At 43.6% G+C, this 24,474-nt stretch overlaps 1 protein-coding gene across 1 annotated transcript in view; it reads left to right on the top strand.

Annotated features, from left to right (window-relative positions):
* Positions 1 to 22,251, top strand: part of Megf10 (multiple EGF like domains 10) — a 90,221-nt gene extending 67,970 nt beyond the window's left edge. Inside the window, exons 13-23 of the mRNA XM_042674451.1 lie at positions 1,185 to 1,319; positions 1,805 to 1,933; positions 5,822 to 5,950; positions 7,371 to 7,499; positions 9,500 to 9,628; positions 12,806 to 13,042; positions 14,737 to 14,864; positions 16,518 to 16,641; positions 18,680 to 18,724; positions 19,525 to 19,731; positions 22,058 to 22,251. Of these exons, the coding sequence (XP_042530385.1) occupies positions 1,185 to 1,319; positions 1,805 to 1,933; positions 5,822 to 5,950; positions 7,371 to 7,499; positions 9,500 to 9,628; positions 12,806 to 13,042; positions 14,737 to 14,864; positions 16,518 to 16,641; positions 18,680 to 18,724; positions 19,525 to 19,731; positions 22,058 to 22,251 (1,586 nt within the window). The remainder of the gene's footprint in view (positions 1 to 1,184; positions 1,320 to 1,804; positions 1,934 to 5,821; positions 5,951 to 7,370; positions 7,500 to 9,499; positions 9,629 to 12,805; positions 13,043 to 14,736; positions 14,865 to 16,517; positions 16,642 to 18,679; positions 18,725 to 19,524; positions 19,732 to 22,057) is intronic.
* The last annotated feature ends 2,223 nt before the right edge of the window (positions 22,252 to 24,474 follow it).

Genomic DNA, 24,474 nt, shown 5'->3' with positions numbered 1-24,474 from the left:
ATAAGGGCGCTCGCATCACACCCTCGTTGATAGTGATGTACTGTTGCAGCCAAGGGCAGAGGCAGTGTAATAGATTATTTGTTCTTTGCAGAATTGCCTTCAATAGCATTTCCTCAGGCCTTTATTCTTTTCAACCTCCAGGACTAAGCTAACAGATGGGGACTGAACCATTTCTTCCCACTAATGGTTTCATTGCTCTATTGGCATGATCGTTAAGATACTCTTGATTCTTCCTCAGAGTGTGCAAAGAGTGTTCCAGAAATCCATTGACCTGTAAATATTTTATTCAGCAATTTGGCATGGGCTTTAGTTCTATTACCAGAAGTCAACATCAGCCAAACCTTGAGGCAAATCATACATTCTGCTAGCAGTCCTAAAGTCGGTGCTGTGGGTGAACAGAATTGCAGAGTTACAAATGGGGACAGGGGATATGGGTCAATGTCACCTTGGAGTAAGGAAATGGTCTGTAACACTCCTCAAATATTTTAGTAGTGGTTACTAGGAAAGACAATCACTATTATCACATATTTATTCTAATTTTTTTAATTTCCCTTAGGAAATACCCTATTAGTATTATCACACACTATTCTATTTTTTTTAATTTTCCTTTTCCATGAAGAGCTCTATGTGGCTGTTCTACACTTGAACTCTAATAAAGTCATAGAAAGCACATAAATATTTAGCAGCTTGCTTTCTCAATTTCTAATCACAATCATGACATTATACTGTTTGTTGAAGAAACATCTTCTGTTTTGGCTAAAGATCATGATATTACCAATAATGATTCTTAAGTTATAAAGGGTCAACAAATAGGTTGGAATTTTAAGAGTTTTATTTTCTTCACCCCTTCAGAATTTTATTCTCTTCATTTCTTGGTCCATTCAACAAAATTCATTGAGCCCGCTAGTGTCCCAACCTTAAGCTAATGAAGTAGGAAAATCAAGGATTAAGACATTCACTTGCCTTGGAGGGTTTCTGAGTTTAGCGGCTTTATGTTCTTGTTAAAGATTGCCTTTCTTCCTAGGGTTGTGTTTTATACTTGGACAATTCTCTAGCTTTGATTTCGTTGTTGTGGTTGTGGTTGAAGTTTTCTTTCTCTTCCGAAGCGTTCGCAAGGTGCTGGTGTGGAATAGGTACTGCGTACATCTCAGGAAGATAACTGAGAGCTTCTACTCTATTTTCAGTTTGCTCCCCTGGGTTTTACGGACATCGCTGTAGCCAGACGTGCCCGCAGTGTGTTCACAGCAGCGGCCCATGCCACCACATCACGGGCCTGTGTGACTGTCTGCCCGGCTTCACAGGGGCCCTCTGCAATGAAGGTAAGACTCCCAAGCCTCTTGGAAGGAGAGGCGGTGAGCAGGAAGTGCCACGATCTCTGTTCTCAGACATCCCAAAGGACACAACGTTTCATGGCTTCTGGTAGGCTGCGTGAGCTCTGAAATATGCTGGTGTCCCGTGCCAGCGAAAGCTATTTATTGTCTGCGCTGTTATCCTCTTCAGCCTTAATTGGAAGCAGCCTCCCATGAAAAATCAATGTGAAGAAGGAGTTTGGACTCCCTGAGTGGGAAGTCCTGAAGTCAGATTTCTAGAAACGTGTTGTCTCTTGGTTTGGGATGTGCTAATGAGGTCTTTGGCTCTGTGTGTTTGTAAAAAAATGAGCCCATTCCGGATTGGGAGAGGGTGGGTTGCTGTCGAGTATGGCCCCTGGCCACTGAGCAGCTGGGCTGGTGACCCTTAAAGTCATTTCCTGTCCTAAGATTCTGTGAATTGGGTTGTGAGTATCTGACCTCTATTTTATTCACAGTGTGTCCCAGCGGCAGATTTGGAAAAAACTGTGCAGGAATTTGTACCTGCACCAACAATGGCACTTGTAACCCCATTGACAGATCCTGTCAGTGCTACCCGGGTTGGATCGGCAGCGACTGCTCACAGCGTGAGTGCCCGTGGAGAGCAATGGTTCACCAGTTCTTGTTCATTTTTCTGAAGTATGAGTGTGCACATAACACATGACCAATGATCAGATGTGTTCTAGTTTTTAAAATCCTGTCTTTCCATTAAAGTTCTATCTCTACATCACAAAGATAGCTTGGGAATAACCATTTCTGCTCATTTACTTTCAATAAGCCACCATTCACTGATTTAAAGCAAAAATAAGCATATTTAAAAATGTGTCTTTTTTCTTTTCTGTTCTTTTTGTGCCAGTCCTGAAGCTTGAACTCAGGGCCTGGGCACTGTTCTGAGATTTTGGCTCAAAGCTAATGCTTTACTACTTGAGCCAGAGCTCTACTTCTGGATTTTTTGGTGGTGAATTGGAGATGAAAGTCTGCAGACTTTCCTGCCCAGGCTGGCTTCAAACTATGACCCTTAGATCTCAGCCTCCTGAGTAGCTAGGATTACAGGTGTTCAGAGAGAAGTGTGTTTCTTAAAGACAAAAAAAAAAGGGCAGACAGAGAGCCAACCAGCCAGCCAGACACCTAGATAGATAGATAGATAGATAGATAGATAGATAGATAGATAGATAGATAGATAGATAGATAGATAGATGGATGGATAGAAGATGCATCTTGGTACTAAAGTGCTTGCCTAGCATGTGCAAGAGTCTGGATTTGATCCTCAGTATTGAAAAAATAGAAGAAAGGAAGGAAAAAAGAGTGGGAGGGAGAGAAGCAGGGAAAAAGAAGGAAGGAAGAAAAGAAGGAAAAGAGGGAGAAGGACAGGGGCAGGGAGCAAGGTGGCATCAGTCTTTAACGCTCATACTCCAGAGGCAGTGTCAAGAAGATTGCCACTTTGAGGCCAATAAGACTCTATGTAGGTGAAAAGAAGGAGGGAAAGAGAGAGAAAGGTGGAGGAAAGGGGGAAAGTAGAAAAAGAGACGGGGAGGAGAGGGGAGAGAAGGAGGAGGGAGAGGAGGAGGAAGTCTGTCCCTACCTTGTGTTTCTATGGAGAGGTGGAATGAGAAAGTGAGCGTAGGCACCTGCTGAGCTCCTGCGCAGACTTGTCTAAGTGAAGCGCCACCCTGGCTCCCTTGGCTCCCTCCTGCTCCCTGTCTCCACTGCATTCAGATAAGGGTCCCATGTCACCATGACAACACTCAGATTACCCAGGCCACCATTTGGTTGATGGTGTTGACTGTAAGCCATGGCTCATACTTTGAAAGAAGCTTCTAAAAGTATTCAACTTTTGACCAAGGTACTTATGGGACTAATCTAGTTTTACTCATGGTAAGTTTTCTAGCACATACTCAGTTTGTACTGATTGTATCACACACGTAAGACAAATCAGAAAATGAATATGTACTAATTTTACATGATGGACCATTTGTTATTTAATGCGTACTCTAGTTAAAGTCCATCTTTAGGTATTAACCAATGAGAAATATCTATTTTTTCAGTTTCTCTCTGAATTTAATATTTTTCTGCCAAGTGCTGTTGGTTACACCTGTAATCTTAACTACTCTGGAGACAGATCTGAGGATTAAGACTAAAAACCTGTCTGGGCAGAAAGGTCTGTGAAACTCTTATCTACAATTAACCAGCAAAAGGCAGAAATGAGCTTTGGCTCAAGTGATAGAGTGTCAGCCTTGAGCAAAAAAAAAAAAAAAAATCTAAAGGGCAGTGCCCAGGCTCTGAGTTCAAGCTCCAGTATCAGCATAAAGAGGAGCAAAAAGATACGCCTCATTTTGGAAGTTGTTCTTGTCCCTGTTTGAGGAGGAATGTGCTAGAAGGACGGAAACAGGAACACCACTCTGAATGGGGACAATGATCTGCTTGTTCCTATCAGCGCTGCTGTGGAAGCTGATTTATTTTGCTTTTTATTTGTTTTGTCTCTAATGGGATCACTAATTTCACTGGTTCCCTTCTGGGCTCCGTGGCACTCTCCTCAGTGAAACAGAGACTGTGAGAAATTAAAGCGTGTGTTTAAAGAGGCAGAGGTCTTTGACAACACGAATTCTTGAAGACTGTCTCTTCATATACCACTTGGGAATATAAAATCGGAGTGATCTTCATTTCCATTCTCTAATCATAACTGATATAAGTCTAAAGACTAATAATGCAAAGTGGTTTACCATAGAACAATACATTATGGGCATACATGTTTGACAAATACATGGTAAGTATATGAGCAGGTTGATTTGGTAAAGAGGTCCACGTGTGGCCACAGATAGGCTGAGCAGGTCAGTCATTTTCACCCTAGATCTTGTTTCTGTTGTTACGTTTTGTTTGTATTTTGGAAGTACTGTCATTTGAACCAGGGCCTAGCACTTCATAGGCAGATACTCTACCACTAAGTCACAATTCCCCAGGCCTCTCTCTGAGTCTTGCTGTACCCTTAAGAGTGAAGTTGTTCTTATAGGAAAACAACAACAACAACAAATATTTCTCTTTCTATGAATCTGTGTGACAAGAGTCACTGTTTAGCTTTCACTGAACCAAAATTTCCTCATCTGTTAAATGAGGGTCTTTCTACACCTCAAATGTCAAGCGTTACTTTTTTTTCTCTTGCTCTTGGGTAAAAAAAAAAAAAGCACATTTATGAGAGATCCTTCTTTCATTCTTAAAACTACTTCAGATTCATTTATTATCATTATTGCTTCATCTTTTCTATGGAATAATCATATAGAAATTATACATAGTTCTCCTTTTAAGTAAACATGTTCTTAAAAAATAAGGCTAGAGACATGGCTCAAGTGGAAGAGGACCTGATTATAAGCCCACAGCTTTGAGTTCTAAGCTCAGTACTGTCAAAAGGAAAAAAAATCAATTGTTGATTTCTGAAGTATTACTAGGAATAAAAAGTACCTCTTGCAAATCAAATGACTTTACCCCACAGTCTCCCATTTTAATTCCACAGAATCATATCTGACTCTCTTATTGCGCTTCAGTTTGGCAAAGACGCCACATGATTTCATTTGATTGTCTCTGCTGCTTCCACTTACTAGTTTCCGTGAGTCAACTAAATCTGATGGGAGCAGGATAATAAGCCTGCGGCAACAATTGTGAGCTACAGTTGATTGGAAATCAAAGCCACAAACGACATGGCCTAAGGCACCTAAGTCAAATCCTTGCTCCCTCTGGTTGTGTGTGGGGAACGGGGCTTGAACTCAGGGCCTTGCACTCTTGCTTAGCCTTTTGGCTCAAGGCTGATGTTCTACCACGTGAGCCATAGCTCCACTTCCAGTTTTGGAATTAAGAGTCTCCTGAACTTTCCTGCCTTGGCATTCTTCGAACCTTGCTCTCCTCTCTCAGCCTTGAGTAGTTAGGATGACAGGAGTGAGCTGTCAGCATTCAGCTTCCCGTTTATCTCTGCTCAAAGGTGCCTTCTTCAGAGAGGACATGCTTAAAAGTTACCCCATCGTGCTGTCTTCCTTACCCCGCTTTCTTTTTCCATACCTCTTGCCACCATTGCTTCTTTGGTTAGCTCCCCTAAATTTTCTACTCTCCTAAATTTCCAGTGATCGGGAGGTGGTTTGTCCTCTGCTGCCTCCTCTGTGCCAAGAGCAATGGCAGCACAGCATAGGGGTAGAACGTGTATGTAACACACGTAACTTAAACACACGGAATCTACAACCTTGAGAGGTGGCTTGGTCATCTGACTCACTGAAGTCTATATGTAACGGTCCCTTCGCAGTCAACTCCACCTGGTGGGTTTCCCTGCACATTCAGGCTCTCTGCCCTGGACGGAGGATTTATTGTGCTTTCTGAGTCCTGATGTACACCGCCAAGTCCTCACCTGCAAAGAGCCCCATTCGGGTGGTTGGGCCCCTCTGCTCAGTGCTGACTGGACTCTAACACACACCTGTCCATACCTGCTGTGGTTTCAGCCTGTCCACCAGCTCACTGGGGCCCGAACTGTATCCACACCTGTAACTGCCACAACGGAGCCTTCTGCAGCGCCTACGATGGGGAATGTAAATGCACTCCTGGCTGGACTGGACTCTACTGTACTCAGAGTAAGCAAGGAGCCTTCTGCAGCTTGGGAAGCTAGAACCTCATCTTGCCTGTGTGGTCTGAGCTCACCAGGGTTGCTGGAAGGGAATATTTCATCTACCCCATGGCCTCAAAACATCTACATTTCTCAAAATAGCAAAGAGCTACGGGGCTCCATGCACTCCGTCTTTAGATCACTTCAGGACACCTAGGTGGAGCATAATTGTACAGGCTGTTGTGCAACTTCTCTTTTCTCCTTTAACTAGATGGTAATTACATGGATCCATTTGCCTTTCATTTATTCTAACTGCACAAAGGCTAGGATACGTGATGGACATTCCTTGTAGAGTTCATACTTGCTGTGTGCCCTTGGGAGTAGATGGAGTTCCATGTTTCTCACGCTTAGTGAGGTTCATGATCACCCACAGGTGATAAACACGCAGCTCTGGGCCTCCCCCAACCTGTTGTCTGGTTGAGGGGAACTTAAGGATCTGTATTTCTGCCCGTTTGAGTCTCATACGATCATTTTCTTTTCTTTTTTGCTGGTACGAGGGCTTGAACTCAGCTTTTTCCAGTCGAGGCTGACACTTTACCAGTTAAGTCATACCTCCACTTCCAGCTTTTTTCGGGTTCATTAGAGATAAGAATCTCACAGACTTTTCTGCTCTGGCTGGCTTTGAACCCAGATCCTCAAATTTCAACCTCCTGAGTAGCTAGGAGTTAGAGGCGTGATTCATCCGATCTAGCTTCAAACCAATTTTTCTTCAGGAAGCTTTTAACATCATGGGCAGAGGATCACAGCTAAGCATCACTGGGAATTATTTTTTGCTTCTCTTGCTTCCACGTGATAAAGGAGATAAAACAGGAAGGCATACGTTATAGTTATGAATAGTAACAAATACTCTTAAAATATGGCAATGGACTGAGGCAGGAAGATGGGTCCAACGTTAGTTAATTCTTATTTAATACTGACCAGGAAATACAGTCAAAAGAATAACCCTTGAAAAACACTGGAACTTTCTGTAAAGGGGTTGGGGGTGGAGTGGGGTGGGAGGGAGGAGACGGGTAGCTATAGAACCAAGATTTGAAAGCATACAGATAATTTTAATCGTTTCAGTCTAGGGAACTTGAGTCCAGAAGCCTAGTAATTGGAATGATGAATGGAAGGAATAATCCCACAGTGCACAGGCTTTAAGGAAGGCTTAATGGGAAGACACTAGCTTAGCCTCCAAGGGAACCAGTGATGGTTACATGAACTGGGATCTGTCTCCTGCCTCCTGTGTGTGGGTTATACTTCCCTGCAAGGCTCTACTGGGGGCTCCTGCGAGGCCCCACGCCAGGCTGAGATATGCACAATTAACTCAGCTTCCTTTAACTTTAAACACAAGTATGCCGGAGGCAGGAGCTCTGTCTCTGATTCCTCCGTCCTCCCTTCCCCTGCAGGATGTCCTCTGGGGTTTTATGGCAAGGACTGTGCTTTGATTTGCCAGTGTCAAAACGGAGCCGACTGCGACCACATTTCCGGGCAGTGCACCTGCCGCACGGGGTTCATGGGACGGCACTGTGAGCAGAGTGAGTACCCGCCTGACTTCACTTTCCTTACGCCCCTGAGTTATGAAGGCAGAAGGATCACTGCTTTTAAGTTGTGAAGCAGATGGTTAGGTACTTACCACCCTGGTTGACTTCCTCTCCCAGAGATCTGCCTCCCTGGGACCCTCATAAACTGGCTTTCTTCCAGGTGTTTCCTCTGAGTAACTCCTCGGCCCTTTGGAGGGAAGAGGGGTGACTCCAAGAACAAAGATGGAATGCAGGTTTTCCATTAGAATCACTGTGGCTCTTTCTATCTCTCTTCCTTTTTGGAGCATAGGTGCTCAGAACCTTAAAAGCAGCCGTCACTCTGTGTTTGTGACCGGAGTGGACGTGGCCTCCAATCAGAGGCAGGGCATGAGACAGGGAGGAGGGCTAGGGACCCAAGGCCAGCCCAGGTAGCCCAAGTGGGAACATTCTAGGCAAATGTTGCTTCTTTTCACAACTTTTACAGTCTTTCATCTAACAGCCAATCATTTAAGTCTTAAGATTCAAGACAACATCAAATAAAAAGAAGAATTAATCTGACTCAGGGAGACTATGATCGACTGGAACAACCCATCTGGTTTTTCCATTTCTGCCTCATAAACCATACATCTGCTTGCAAGGTAGTAAGAACATTAGCCTTAAACTAAGCGTGCAAGTGAGTGTACCGTTCGTTTCCTGGATGACATTCATCCAGAATTCAGGATGAACACGCAAGTACCGAGAACTATGAGGGGCACGCTCTCTTATCCTAAAGCCCTCCTAGTGAAGACAGTGAAACACGGCTCTCCACTCCCCAGAGGGTAGACTTACGGACAATGTCCCCAACATGGCATGGCTGCGGGAGTGATGTGACTGGGAAAGGGGTTGATCAGAGCAGGACTTTGGCAATAAAGCTTCCTTCCCCTTAAGCCCAGTCCAATGGCATGGAGCTCTCGGTGTTTTGTGCCAAGTTCTAGCAGATCTTTAGAAAATACAGCAGGAGATCCAGGAACCAGCTTCAGACAGGGATGGGAGTTTTACCTTGCTGTTTCATTCAGTCAACAACAGACACAGAGTCACACAGTCACACACACTGCCTTCCTTCTGTGTGTGTAAGTATTGTGTGTCTGTGTATACCTGGTTACACATGGGCCCAGAAGCCATAATGGACTCTGAGCTTTCACTTGCATGCCAAGCAACTTGTTCAGGTCTCATTAAATAAAAACCTTTTTAAGTGCTTCCGTGATTACTCTGGACATCAGATTAAAATGTCCTTGTATCTTGGAAGACTTCTAGTGCTCACTGTAAACAGAGGCCTGTTTTTGCAGAGAACTCTGATAATAACAGCACAGTGCCCCCTGCTGCTCACTTTACGAAGAACACAAGTCTTTTGTCGTGGAGATGGTCAGATTTCACACAATTATGCTGTGTTCTTCAAAATTTATGCCCAGCTCTTATTACACTACATGAGAACCCTACCATTTTAGTCTCCAAGACTGAATCCTGTGAATCCAGAGTTTGAATCATTCTGTGGTAAATACAGTGGTCACCTAGAGAATAAACACAATTTGCTCTCCCCCTCTTCGATTCCTCCTAGCTAATCTGAGAGAGGATATGCCGCTAGAGAGGCACCTGAGCCTTCAGAAAAATCTCCATGTTCTCAGGGAAGCAGCTCTAGGTTATATTTGTCAGTCTAGTTTCTTTCAGCCCCCAATTTTGCCCGAAGGAATCACCTCAAATTCATCTTTGTGACAACCTGTTCGTTCATGGGAATTCCACACACCGTACAAGCATCACCCGTTCCCTATCAAAGCCAGGATGTTGAGCGGCTCAAGTCTCTACACTGGACGTAGTCATGTCATGACTTGGAAATTGCTGTCCAGCTCTGCGATTCCCTGGGCTCTGCGTCTGTCTGCACAGGAATTTCCTGAAAGGCTCACTCCAAAGGCTCAGGGGTACACGGAAGAAGGCAGATTCCCCAAGGGCTGGCGCTAAGTTGACCTTATCTCCTTCCCCAGAGTGCCCTGCTGGGACTTACGGCTATGGCTGCCGCCAGATATGTGACTGTCTGAACAATTCCACCTGTGACCACATCACCGGGACCTGTTATTGCAGCCCTGGCTGGAAGGGGGCGCGCTGTGATCAAGGTAGGGAGCGTGGTATATAACCACCACTGCCTCCTCCCGAGAGGGCTCCAGTGCACGGGAAGTAACTCACAGCCCGTGCCTGGAGTAGCCCTCATTACAACTCTGCACGTAACTGGTAGAACTGGGTGTTCATTTCATGTAGATAAAGAAACTAAGACTTAGAGAAGTTGAATGGTTTCTTTAAGGTCACCATAGGCAGTCACAGCCTTTGATGCCAAGTTTCTCTTGTTCTTAAACTCATGAGCTTTCTATGGGGCCAGTGGTATTTTCAGCTTTTCTGAGGTATAGTTAGTATACAATATACTTTAGTTAAACAATTTGATTTTAAAAATCAACCATGAATCCATATTCATGAAGTTACTGCCACAATCTACTGCCATCATCTATGTAAGTCTTCCTCAGGCCCCTTCCTGCCCCTACTACTGTTTAGGCCCCTGACAGTAACTGATTTGCTTTCTACCACTCCAGATTAATTTGCATTTGACAGAATTTTATTTAAATGGAATCATACTGTATTCCTTTTAGGTCTCATTTTGTTTATTCAACATAAATAGTTATAAATTGAACCATTTTTTTGTTTTGTTTCTTCTGGTCGTGGGGCTTGAACTCTGGGCCTGGGCGCTGTCCCTCAGCTCTTCAGCTCAAGGCTAGCACTCTACCTCTTGAGCCACAGCACTACTTCCAGTTTTCTAGTGGTTAATTGGAGATAAGAGTCTCATAGACTTTGCTGCCCAGGCTGGCTTTGAACCTCCATCCTCAGATCTCAGCCTCCTGAGTAACTAGGATTACAAGCGTGAGCCACCGACGCCCAGCTCAACCATGTTGTTTTATGTATCAATAGCTTTTTGTTGCTGTATGGTATTCCATTGAATAGATATACCATAGTTGGTTGCCTCACAAACCTATTGGTAGACATTGCATTGTTTCCAGTTTGGTGTAATTACTGTGAAAGCTGTTATGAGCAATAGTGCATCAATCTTTGTTTGGTCTGTGCTTTCATTTCTCATGGGCAAATACCTGAGATACAAAGATTGACAAGGAGTTGTACGAAAGCCATGCGTTGTACTTTTTAAGAACTTGTGTGCTTCTTGTTCTGTTTGTGTCAGTATTGAGGCTTAAACTCAGGACCTGTCACTTTGCTTTTTCTCTCAAGGCTGGAGCTCTGCCATTTGAGTCACAGCATCACATGACTTTTTAAGAAACGTGTGCCCATGGTTTAAAGCAGGATTCACATAATCACCTAGAAATATTTGTCATATACATAGTCTCAGTTGGGGAATTCTGACTCTGGGGTGAATAGGCCCTTCAGAAAGTAGTACTGGGCCCCAGATTCCCCTTTAGAACATTTAGACTTTAGAACATTTGCAGTTTGTAGGTAGGCTCATCCTAAACTGCAGACCACATAAGAGTGTGTATGTGCAATGTTTGATTTCTCTCACAAAGTGACTTCTGCATACTTCTGCATGTTTTATATTTAATTGAACTCACCATCAGATAGGTGCTCTACCCATAATCTAGTCATCATTACAAATACATTGCAAGCTCACAGCCTCCTGCTCTAGTTCCAAGGCAGATTCTTGTGTCAGCCTGTTTTATGTTTTGTAATTTTTGAGTCAGGGTTTCACCCTGTAGCAAAGACTGGTCTTGAACTCGCCATCCTCAGGCTTCCAGATCAGTGTTTCATAAGAAGGTATCCTCCTATGGTTCAGATTCATGAAATAGTAAGACCATGCATCTGATGCGAAAGCAGCTATGTGTGAAGCCATTCTCCTTACTCACGCACGGATCATGAAACTGCAGCCTCAGCACTGAAGGGAAAGTTCGGGAGATCTGGATCATTTTTCAGATGCCCCATTTCTCCGTTCTCAGTTCATAATTCTCTTTTCCTTCCTCGCTTGATGGATCATAAGGAAGCAGCCGATAGAGCTGCATGTTGACTTTAATGACTCTTTCAGTTCCTTTTTCATTGTTCTGACCTGACAGAAACAACTTAAAGGACAGAAGATTTATTTTAACTCGTGCTTTTAGAGAGTGCATTCCATGATGGTTTGGCCCCATGTGCCTGGGTAAAACATCATGGCGGCCAGAAGCAGAGAGACGGAAGGACAGGAACGGTTCAGGACAAGATATATCCCCTTCAGGGCATACGCTAGTGACCCTGCTTCCTCCAAGCTTGCTCCACATCCTGCCTTTCCCTACTGTCCCTCAATGCCAGGGTATTATGAACAATACATCAGGTCTTAGTCCATGCATTTGGTCACAGTTCTCAAGACCTAACAGGCAAGGAAATGCCCCCCACAGACACCTCCAGGGCATGCTTAATAATTTTCCTGGTGTCTCTTAGTCCAATCAGGTTGATGATTAAGATGAACCACCATGCTAGTAGCTATTGCTGAGATTTGAGAATTTAGGTTCTTAGCTATCCTGGCAGAAAAGCCCCTGATCTCCAGTTAAATGGCACAAAGCTGGAAGTGGAAGTATGGCTCACATGGTAGAGCACCAGCCTTGAGTAAAAAAGCTAAAGGCCCAGACTCTGAGTTCAAACCCTAGTACCACAGAGAAAAAAGGATTAACCACCACCGTGAGGAAGGCTAAAGGATGCTATTATCAGGTACAATTTAGGGAAATACTTCTGTCTCAGAAAATATAATTTCCCAGAACAATATCTCCTGAGATAAAAGCCTTATTGGATTTAGTCCTTGGGCTTGATTTATAATGGAATTAGTGCTCACTCGCTTGGGAAAAAAAATCATTCTTAGCAATATTAAGGATAAATATGAGGTTAACTTAGCCAGTTGGGCATCTAGGTCTTACTCCTGCCTAAGCTCGGTACTTGAAAACGAAGCCAAAAGAGGAATTAGGTAAGTCATGATCTAAAATTGTTTAAATTTGAAATATAGGAACAGCTCCCGAACCTGGCTTCTGAATCTTTGCGTTCAAAGATTCTTTGAACTGGTCTTTCTGACTCTACCTCGGCCCTTCTTCAAGAACTCCCAGGCTGCTGGCTGAAAATGAAGAAGAACATGTTTCTCTTTCCCAAAAGTTTCCGAATGAACATTTCATGAGCTGAAAACCCCCAGGCGTTGGCACTGTGGGAGGATTTGGGGAATAAAGATAAACCGTTTATCCATGCGCCCTCATCCCTACTCGGTGCTCCTTCCTTCCCTGCTTTTCCAGCCGGAGTTATTATCGTGGGGAACCTGAACAGCTTGAGCCGCACCAGTACTGCCCTCCCTGCCGACTCCTACCAGATTGGGGCCATCGCGGGCATCATCATCCTCGTCCTCGTGGTCATCTTCCTCCTGGCCTTGTTCGTTATTTATAGACAGAAGCAGAAAGGAAAGGACTCGAGCATGCCAGCCGTGAGCTACACCCCGGCCATGAGGGTCATCAATGCGGATTACAGTATGGCAGGTAAGACTGGGAGTGGAAGGGGTCACAGACCCTGGAAAGCCAGGCCTCTCCATGCTGGTTCTTTGAGACCATGGGTTTCAAGTCATTATCTTTTGCCTTGGAAATCCTGGGTTTTGAACTCAAGGCCTCATAGTCACTACCACATGAGCCCCGCCCCGAAGCCTTCTTGGTTTTAGTTAAGTTATATTGTATATAGACTTCACACTTTTAGCCCGCAATGTCTTTGAACAGAGATCTACTACCTCTCAAGTGGCTGGGATTCCAGAATGAAGCTACCACACCTGGCCTTCCTCTGTCATTTTATTTTTCTCTAAGGCTTTTAAAATTGGGCTTGCTTTAGATGTAAAGCAGGTAGGCTTTACTACGCACCAAGTCCCAGCTTCTGTCGTGGATGAGAGGATAGAGAAGGATCAAGGACCATGAGTTTACCAAGGTCTTGGAGAGGATCGGGTAGGTGGGGCAGGTCTCCTGCCTCTGCTCCTGGATGTTTCCTATGGTATCTTCCCACCTCTCCCAGCATTCACACAACTCGGTAACTGGTGAAGCAACTGCTATAGGAAATGTTGTTGTTTTTGTTGGTGGTGGTATGAGCCATAACCAAGACTGTGAGAAACCTCTTTAGAATCTGTCACAAGTCCCCATAGAAGCAAAGTAATTTTGTGACGCATTTAGCCATCAGATGGAGTCACCACTTAACTAGAAGGTGTACGCTTTAGCAGGTCCTCTACCAATTGAGTCATACCACCAGTCCCCTTTTCACTGGTTATTGCCAAGGCAGGCTTTGCTTGATGCCCATACTGGGCTGGGTTGGACTATGAGCCTCGTGCCTCCCTGTATTGCAGGAATGGCAGGCATCCATCACTGTGTCCAGTCATTGGTTCAAATGGAGTCTCTTGAACTGTAACATCCAAGCAGGCCTTGAACCACGATCCATCTCTGCCTCCCAACTGACTAGGATTACAGGCTTGAGCCACTGTGCTTGGCCTGAAAACCTAAAATATTTATTAATTTAGAGCAGTTGCTTGAGGATTTCAGTTACATGTTTATCAATGCTATAATCCTCAGGAAATACGTCAAGCAGCTGATAGGTATGTATGTTCAGTACAGAATTGTGTCGAGAAACCAGATATTTTGTTTAAAAAAGGAAAAGAGACTGTTACAGCAGAAATAGCTTCTAATAAGGCCACTGAGCTCTTACAAGCCCCAAAGCTGAGCACAGTTGTCTGTAGATATGTTCATACTTGACAAGAAGACAGGCAGGCAGCCCTAGCTGCGATCTCCAGGAGCATTGCTGAATGGGCTGCACTCTGTGTGTGTGTGTGTGTGTGTGTGTGTGTGTGTGTGTGTGTGTGTGTGTGCATATGTGAGTGAAACTGGGGCTTGAACTCAGCGCCTGTTTGCTGTTCCTTGCCTTTGGTTTTTGCTCAAGGCTAATGCTCTACCACGTCTGGGTTTTTTGCCAGTTAATTGGAGATAAGCATTTTACAGACTTTTCTGCTCCGTGTGACTTTGAGCTACAGTTCTCAGATCTGTTTCCTGAATAGCTAAATGCAGGCGTGAGCCAGCAGTACAGTCTGAGGGGCTGAGACATAGGAAAGCAGTCCAAATACCGTATTGACTGCTGCTTTCGATTCCCTCCTGCTGTGTGGATTTGCAGCAGCCCGTGTCTGACCTGTCTCCTTTTCTTCTTGCAGAAACCTTGCCACACGGCAGCGGTGGGAATGGTAACAGCCACTACTTCACCAACCCCAGCTACCACACGCTCACCCAGCGTGCCGCCTCCCCTCACTTCAACAACAGGGAGACGCTCACCATCGCCAAGGTGAGAGGGGCTGGGGGGGGAACTAGCATAATGAAGACTGCCCTAGGTAATTCACATGCGTGGTCCGCACGATTCTGCTAGCGGTCCTCTGGACGTGTCTCAGCGCCTCCAGTGCACTAACCACATCCTCAGAAATGGGGACCCCTGGTGACTCCCAGACTCTTCCTAGCTGGTGAGTGAGGCAGCTGCCACGAGAGGCCAGGCTCCATATCTATCCACCGTCGGTGTTGCTTCCATGACACCTCCTTGGGAAAGTGCTCCTGACCTTTTTATTTGGAGGGAAGTGTCTCATACTTGCTTGTGTTCTACCGTGTGAGCCATGCGCCCAGCTTTTTTGCTTATATTTACTTTTCAGATAGGGTCTTCTTCTTTTTTTTTTTGACTTGAGGGACTTGGCCTTGGACAGTGATCCTCCTATCTATACTTTTCACAAAGCCCGGGTTACAGGTCCACACCAGCACACTCAGCATATAGACTGAGATGAGGTCTTCCTGAACAGATCCTGGGGCTAGCCTCTAACTGTGGCCCTTCGTATCTCTGCTTCTCAAGGATTTAGGATTACAGTAGTATACTACCACACTCACACCAAAAATATTTCTAATTTAACTTAAGATTGTAAAATAAACTATTGTGACATTCATTTTTAATTTTGACTTTATTGCCAGTTGTGGGGCTTGGATAGTAATTAAAAAAAAACTTAAAGACATACAGCAGACTCAATCCTGAATAAAACCATCAAGTTTGTCTTTCCAGATTAGCTTTCTTCTAGTACCCTTTCCAGTACCCTTTCCTAGTCCTTTTACTTTAGTGACATTTGTGTGGGTTGAATCATATAAAACTGCTACTTTTTCAAAGCCCCAAGTGGCCAAATAGTAACAAGTGAATACTGCACACCAAGCATTCCTAGTCACCTTGCAAGAGGAACTTGCTCCATCTTCGCAGCAATGTCACGCCTGCTGGTGTGACTACTACCCCATTTTACAGATGAGGAAGCCAAGTCGAGGAAGGCTGGAAACTCCAGCTGTACCCTTCAATTCTTCCCACAATTCTCTGGACCCACACACCTCACGCTCTTCCCATTGTACCCAAATAATGCTTCCAGTTCCATTGTAAGTCTCATCACTCTTCACTTCTCCATGAACTTAATCTAGAAAAAAATGAGCTAATTAATTTAATCCATTTGTCATTAAATTAATGCAGCTAGACTTTGATTACAGTGCTGAGTGGTTAAATAGCATTTCTCACTCCGGAGATTCATCATTCCCCTTGTCCTCAGGCAGATTCAGGGAAGTTTGTGTGTCAGGAAGACCGCAGATTCTAGAGACACGGGCAATATCATGCATATTTTAATGGGAAACCTTAGATCCAGAATTCATCCAGTGTCCGATTCGAAATTCCATGTGCAGAGACCCAAGAGAGGCACTCTTTTGTATGAGGGTGTGAAAGGCAGAGCTTCGGTGTGGAGACAGGGCTGGCGTGCAGAAGGCAGGTTCTCTGCCTCCAGGAGTCATGGCCTCTCACCTCCAGGCTGGCTTAGTGCTTTGGAGAGTGTGTTTCTCCAATGGCCCCGGACTTGCTTTTCACCAGACAGGTAGTGCACCGTGGCACACAGTGCTGCCTTTTTAACATGTCTACCGTTTCTGTTTCTCCTAGGCAAAGAACAACCAGCTGTTTGTGAATCTTAAAAGCGTGAACCCTGGGAAGAGAGGCCCCGTGGTGGACTGTGCCGGGACGCTGCCTGCGGACTGGAAGCAGGGCGGCTACCTCAATGAGCTCGGTGTGTGAGGCCGGTGCCAGCCGGTGCCCTGCATGAACCCAGAGGCCTACTGGGAATAGGCACCAAAAGCCCAGAGGATGGGATTCTGCCTAGCACCTCCATGGGGCATGCTTGATTTGTGCAACAAATGCTTTCTGAGTCGTGTGTGTGCGGCAGGGATTGCTAGACCAGCAGCTCTCTGCCCGGCAGTGCTGCGTTCTAGCTCCTCTCTTCACTCTAAAGTTACAAAATTACTCTGCTAGGTCATCATCTCAGGAGGCCAGTTAGAGAAATGGTGTCCAGGTTTAGGGCCTATCGTCTGGGCAGGATTGGTGGCGCAGGTGCATGACTGGAGGACAAGATGACAGAATATGACCCAACCCACCATCGAAATCATTGAGTCCGCCATCTCCCACAGCTTCTGCCTCAGATCCAAGTCAAGCAACACTTCTGTGGGCAGAATTTCCAGGGAGTTAGGGATCATGTCTCAGGAGCTGAGAGCAAAGACTAAATTTCTCTTTGGTAAAATTTCTCTTTCTTTGCTACAAACCCTTTTATCCTGCGTCCTTATATAACATTATGCCTCCTCCATCAACTTGGAGCTAGGCTCGATTGCTAGTAACCCAGACCAAGACAATACACTCAAGGAGAAAATAATATTCCCCTTTTCTGTTCCACCATGGCTGGTATTAGACATGCCTTCTTCCTTCTCTTTCTCTTTATTCAGTGTTCCCAGTGGGCCATCAGCATCTGAACCCGAGTTTAACAATCACTTGAAGAAGTATATCATTGGGGTGGCTATTACTTCTTCAATATTCTCACATACTTACTTGGACTGTTCATAACAAGTCATTATTACTCCTGACTTTTAACTAGGTGCTGATCGACCTAGAAAAGAATATGACATTCCTTTTCATCAAAGGTCCCTTGAATGACTTTCAAATGGGCTGTTTCTTGAGTGTGTGCCCCTTTAATTGCCACAGAAATTAAAACTCCATTCATTGATTTGGTGCTTTGAGATTCACAAAGCTTTTACCTGAGCCATACTTCCCTAAACGATGACAACCACCTTGGATGGCGGAAGACAGGTTTTGTATCCCCCATTTGAGAGATGCTTAGAGTGCTGAACAGCACGGCAGAAACAGCATGACTAAAAAGCGATGAGACCCAATAGAATTCCTGATTCTAGTTTAATGCTAACAATGCACCAACACCAGGTGGTGTAACATGGACTAAGTAAGGAAGGGTCTCTGGTCTTCTTAGTAACATTGTGGATACATGCATCTGTGACTGAAGTCTTTTCTTTTTGATACCTGTGAATTCATTGGTTTAAGCAAATGGTTGCGTGTGTTCCGTGACAGCATACTTCATGTTTCCTAGTGTGAGCAGGAGTAATTTTCCTTTGGCCAGCCCTTCCCCTTTGAAGGTCAGATCTTCTAAAACAAGAAAGCTACGATGCAGCCACTAGGCAGGCTCAGACCCCAATGTCCCCACATCTAGAAATATCAAATTGTTAAGATAAAAACTGCATACCAACAGTCAAGATCTAGGACTGGCCTGTAGCATGTTACCCAACAATGAGTATTTGATGTTTCCAGTTTTCAGAAAACATTCTTACTGTGGAGATGGTAATATCCCAGTTAGTGGGAAAAACCATCAGGGCCTCCTAAGAGCTGCCCTTGTAGGTCAATTCTCAGTTCTAGCCTTGGCTATGGCTTTCCTCCTCTGCAACTTTGAGTCATATACATGGATTTAACACTCCCTAGGTGTGCCTGAGTTTATCAGCCTTTCCTGGAGCTCTTATGAAAGAGCAAGTGATGATCATATGTGTGTGTGTGTGTGTGTGTGTGTGTGTGTGTGTGTGTGTGTGTGTGTGTGTTACACATGTTTATGGTAGTGGGGTCAGTAGCTGGTTAGCCCCTTTGATGAATGTTATAGTGGGAAGATTGTCACCCACCACGATCAAGATTGTCACCCACCATGATCCTGGAACTTTAGGTGGGTTTTCTCCTCCTTTCTCTTCTCACAGGGTGATTTTGTTTTTCTTTCTTCATTACAGGTGCTTTTGGACTTGACAGAAGCTACATGGGAAAATCCTTAAAAGGTAGGGTATATAGTTGAGAATGAAATGTTTATATCAGAATCACAATTTTAAGAATTATCTCACAGGCTTATTTTTCTAAACAAAGCAAAAGCACAGTGTAAAGATAATTTAAAACTGTCAACATGGTAAATTGCTATGACACACAAACCTGTTTGACATCAAGAGAGTGACCATAGGCAGATCTTTTTAGAACAAAAGTTTTGGTTAAAAAAAAAAGTTTGTTTGCAGTGGAAATACTCATATTGTCTTTAAAAGAAATAAGGGTTATAGGGAGAGGAATACATAAAATATAAAATAGCCAGGAAAATAAGAAGATCTCAGCATGATGATGTGTTTACTAAGGGCTGCTCTTCTGGACATGTTTGGATGTAGGTTCCCTAATATGGAAGCATAGAGTAAGATCTTACAGCACAGTATAAACCATCTTGTATCTCAAGGTCATCAACTGCTGGTTTCTAGATTGAAACCTTTGTAAAGTCAAAAGCTTCCACTAGGACATTTTGTATTTGGAAAACAGAATGGGATTAACTGTACTTGAATATGAGCATTAGAATCAAATCAGCCCATGGTATTCATTGGGACGTCTCTTAAAGTGGAGGTAAAATGACTTTATGGGTGTAAGTGTAATCTGTGAGTAATTTTATAGCATTTTCTCTCCAAAAGAAGCAGAAAATATGTACCACTGGTTTCAACAGATTGAAGTATAGGGAGCTAGCTATAAAGAAAAAGACAACTTGCCAACACCAAAAAACAACGCTCAAGAAACAGCATTTGTGTTTTCCTCCCATCTTCCCTCACAGATCTGGGAAAGAATTCTGAATATAATTCAAGTAACTGCTCCCTAAGCAGTTCTGAAAACCCATACGCCACCATCAAAGACCCGCCAGTGCTACTTCCTAAAACCTCCGAGTGTGGCTACGTGGAAATGAAGTCGCCAGCGCGGAGAGATTCCCCCTATGCCGAGATCAATAATGCAACCTCAGCCAACAAGAATGTTTATGAAATCGGTGAGTGCTCACAGTCGTAGCACTGGGCACACGTGATTGGCTTCCACACCATTTTAAATGGCTGGTATTTTACATGCAAACTGTGTTCACAGGAATCACATTAATCAATGTGAAATTTATTTCTCGGGAAAAATACCATTTAGCCAATTTAAAGTCCATCGGCTAAATCTTCTACCTGTTCATCCACCTTTTATTTTGTAACCACAGTAAATGTGTATCATATTAGCTCACGTATCAAGTTAGCCAAAACAAATGGTGTGCCAGGCACCAGTGGCTCACTCCTGTAAGCCTAGCTACTCAGGAGGCTGAAATCTAAAGAGGGAGCACAGTTGGAAGCCAGCCTGGGCAGGAAAGTCCATGAGACTCTTATCTCCAATAAACTACGCAGGAAAGGCCAGAAGAGAAGTGGTGCTCTGGGTCACGTGTTAGCGCTAACCTTGAGTAAAAGATCAAGGACAGTGCCCAGGCTGAGTTCAAGCCCCAGGACTGGTTTAAAAAAAAAGGGGGGGAGGGGCTGCAGGTGGCTCATGCCTGTAATCTTAGTTACTCAGAAGACTGAGATTTGAGGATTGCAGTTCAAAGCCAGCCTGGGCAGGAAAGTCTGTGAGACTCTTATTTCCAATTAACCACCAGAAAACTGGAAGTGGTGCTGTGGCTCAAGTGGTAGAACACTTGCCTTGAGCTGAAGAGCTCAAGGACAGAGCCTAGGCCCAGAGTTCAAGCCCCACCACCAACCAAAAAAAAAAAAAAAAAAAAGGATGACCACATGTTAGGAATGAAGAAATCAAGGGAATATGTGGAAATACAAAACATGAGTCATTGTCTCAAAAAAAAATGGTTTCAGTGGACTATGCAGGTAATTCCTTTCCTAGTTGGATGTTATATTAATATGGTGCTTTCAGTAGAATAGGAACATTTAAATTGTCTAATAAATCAAAAATATTCTCAAATGTGAATCTGCTACATATTAGTAAGAATTTGATTTAAAATCATAGTTATTTGGAATGCTCTTTGTGAATTCCTTTTGGGAAAAGATAAAACATACCACATTTGCAATTGGCTAGATAGTTGGACTATATTTTACTTTCTCTGTCATTCTGTTTCCTCTCTCTCTGATTCTCTCATAGTACTTATGATTTTTAACTCTAAAAATGAAGTGGACAATTTAACGCCAATAATTTGCTTCAGGACATATAATGGAAAATAATGAAACCATTTACTTTTAAGGAATTAAGACAGATTTTTAATGTGGAAACTGTGGTGGCATTAATTTCTTTATTTTAAATTTGCAACTAGTTCCCTTTAAATTGTCTGGTAAGCCCATCACAGGAGAATGAGAACTCACTGCAGAATGACAGCCTCGGTACTATGTACATGAATTGAGTTACACTTTAAAGTCTTCTGAACTCTGAATCAGGGATTTAAACTAAATTATTCTCAAGGGATTTTTGAGACAATGATTCATGTTTTGTATTTCCACCTATTCCCTTGATTTCTTCATACCTACCATGTGGTCATCTTTTTTTTTTCTCTCTCTCCCTGGTCTTGGGGTTTGAACTCAGAGCCTGAGTCCAGTCCTTGAGTTTCTTTTGCTCACAGCTAGCACTCTACTACTTGAACCACAGTACCACTTCTGGCCTTTTCTGACTAGTTTATTGGAGATAAGAGTCTCACAGACTTTCCTGTCTGGATTGGCTTCAAACTTCAATCCTCAGATCTCAGCCTCCTGAGTAGTTAGGATTACAGGCATGAGCCACCGGTCCCCAGCTTTGTGGTCATCCTTTCATTCAGAATACTATTTGTGTATGTATCAGTTGGTCCAACACTATAATACCCACTGTTTTCATAACTGTGAACGTACCATGTACATATCGGTGGTAGTGAGGACTGCACTCAGGGCTTCTGGGTGGAGAGGCAGGTGCCACACCCCAGCTGAGCCTTTTTCTGTGCTGATTATTTTTGAAATAGGGTTGTCCCACTTGTCCAGGTGGGCATTTACATGCTGGATCACAGTCTGCCTATTTTAGGCTTCCATTGTAACTAGGATGACAAGCACATGCCACCATGCCCAGCTCCTGTGGGAGGAAGAGGGGATCTCACGGACTTTTCTGCCTGGGATAGCCTCTACTGTGAGCCGTTCAATCTCAGTGCCCAGCATTACAGGGGTGGGCCACCAACACCAGGCTCAATCGTATTTGGAAAATACTATTTTTCCGTATATTCTTTATGAAGATATATATTATGTGTTTGCTAGTTGCAAGGAGTACCATCTTTTTTGACCATCTTTTTCCTTCCTGATATATTAACATGTCCCTGGTTCTCCCAGAACCTACCGTGAGTGTCGTCCAAGGAATATTCAGCAATAATGGACACCTTACCCAGGATCCATACGACCTGCCAAAGAACAGTCGCATCCCTTGCCACTATGACCTGCTGCCAGCCCGGGGCAGTTCATCCTCTCCTAAGAGAGAGGATGGTGGCGGCAGCAGCAGCAGCAGCAGCAGCAGCAGCAGTGAATGACGCCAAAGGACCACTGGGTGACCCAAGAACTCTTCCCAGAACTGCAGTCCAGTTCTTCTCCCTGTTCAAGTTTGCCGCCTTTCATGAATGTTAATCAGCTTGGTAGGCAATTGCCGGGTGCGACCCGGAAAGCTCACAGCCAAGGCTGCCGCTCCGTGTAGGTGATCTCTGGGAGGGCGGAAGGAAAGATACATCATCATGATTTCCTCTTGCTAGTAGTTTTAGCGCTGCACCATGAAGCATGACTTTTTGGAAGATGTTGGCTAAAAAGATGAACTTGCATAACGCCTTTGAAGACACTGGCTGGATCCCTGCGTGGACCGTTTGAATACCTTTTCTCATTTGCATCGTGGAGCTATACCTAGGACTGTGTAGTTTTCCCTAAACTCACTTAGTTAAAAAATGGGAATCATTAAACATGGTGAAGAGACGAGGCATATAATATTGAGTCCTTATTGCTTAGTTGTTGTTGTTTTGTCCAAGTTGGGCTCTGAATTTACAAAGATCGTTCAGGGAAAGTCTTCCGTCAGTGGCAGGACTGGAGGAACTCTGAATAAACACTAGCCGTGGTCAGCAAACTTAAAGATGAAAAACTTTAGTTATCTTAGGATGAGAAAATGTACGATTAGAATTGTTTTAGGAATAGTAAAGCATTGCAAAAATCAACACATAACTGTGCCAGGCACAGGCTTGTGTTTCCCTGTTTGACCCTTGGCCCAATTCAGACCCGTGACGTTGTTCTGCTCATCACCTCCGTCATACACAGCAGCTCCGTGGAGGTCATCACATATCAGTGATTGTTTCAGAAATAGACAGGTAAAAGCATTTTATTTTTGAAAGACTAGATCCAATTAATGTGTAATGACTGGTAACAGTTGTAAAGTTTAAGCATAAGAAGATGCTTCATACATGCTGTAATATAGAATTAGCAGGAAGGTTTGATTAATGTTTCCCTAGACATTTCCAAAGTATTTTTGTGCATTTTATGGAAAAGGGCACTTTCCTTTTTATTAATTGTTGATGTAGAGAAACTATGCTTAAGCTGGTCTTTTGCATTGCTAATATGACATGTATCCCCCTTTGTCATTAATTTGTGTTTTCATTAAGTTGTATATTCTATGTTTTGTAGTGTTTGGATTGTTCATGAAAAACTATTATGTGTTCATTGTTTCTTGTATTATTGCCATTAAGCTTCTGCTTGATAAAAATGCAATGCGGTTTTTCTTTTGGAAGGAAATGAAAATACATAATTTGAACCTATTAAAGTTGGCCATTACTAAAATAGTACAATAACCACAAGTGAATGGTTTTTGAGTGAATGAGAAAGGATTCTGAATATTCCAAAATGCAGCTCCTTTCCATGTGGTTTCCCTGAGTCTTGGTCGAGCCCAGGGCATGATGAGTGCTGAGCACTACAGACTGATCTCGCTAGAGACCTGCACTGTGATGATCACATACATACTTGGCCATCAAATCCGGGACACTTGTTAGCAGATGAGGGCATTGTTAATAATTCTGCAGTGAGCTGAAATCCATACTGTTCTAGATAAGCCACCATAACACTGATCCTGCGTACACTTATGTAATAACATCTTTCAATTCAACGTATTTATCTCGTAAGAATGCCAAGGTAGTGTAAAAAAGCCAGTTTCTCTTTCTTTGATCTACTTGAGCAAGCAGAATGGCAGAATGAAGAGACAGCTTCCTAAGAGAAAACAGTACTCTTCAATCTTCTAAAAATCCAAGTCCTTTATAGCATTACTTAAAGATAATAATTAAGAAAAAACCCTGAAGGACATTCTTTCTGAGTCAGCTAATAATTATATACTACATACTTATCTATAGACAGTATCCAAAGAGCATGGTCCCTGCCAGCTTTTGAACTGGCATAACCAGATATTTCATGTCACACACCTGTCCCTGTGATAGTGGCTTGTCTAAACAGGTGGACAATACAATAAGCACACCTGTGGCACTTAATTTTTAAGAACTGCCAAGTTAATCAAGGAAATGCAGAAGTGCCTGGAATTCACTTTACAAGTTATTCTAATAGTTAATGACTACGTTCAGTGAGCTGAAAAGAGAGACATTTTCCTCTCCTTTCTCTTTTAATCCTGGTACCAGGGGTTGAATTCACTACTTCATGTAGTCTACCACTTGAGCCACGTCTCTAATCTAGCATTTTTCCTGATTAATTGGAGGTAAAGTCTTGTGGCCTTTTCA

Source organism: Dipodomys spectabilis, unplaced genomic scaffold (genome assembly GCF_019054845.1).
Source record: "Dipodomys spectabilis isolate Male_0828 unplaced genomic scaffold, ASM1905484v1 ptg000019l, whole genome shotgun sequence".
NCBI lineage: Eukaryota > Metazoa > Chordata > Mammalia > Rodentia > Heteromyidae > Dipodomys > Dipodomys spectabilis.
The sequence above is the reverse complement of the archived record's forward strand: the minus strand, read 5'-3'. Positions and strand labels throughout refer to the sequence as shown.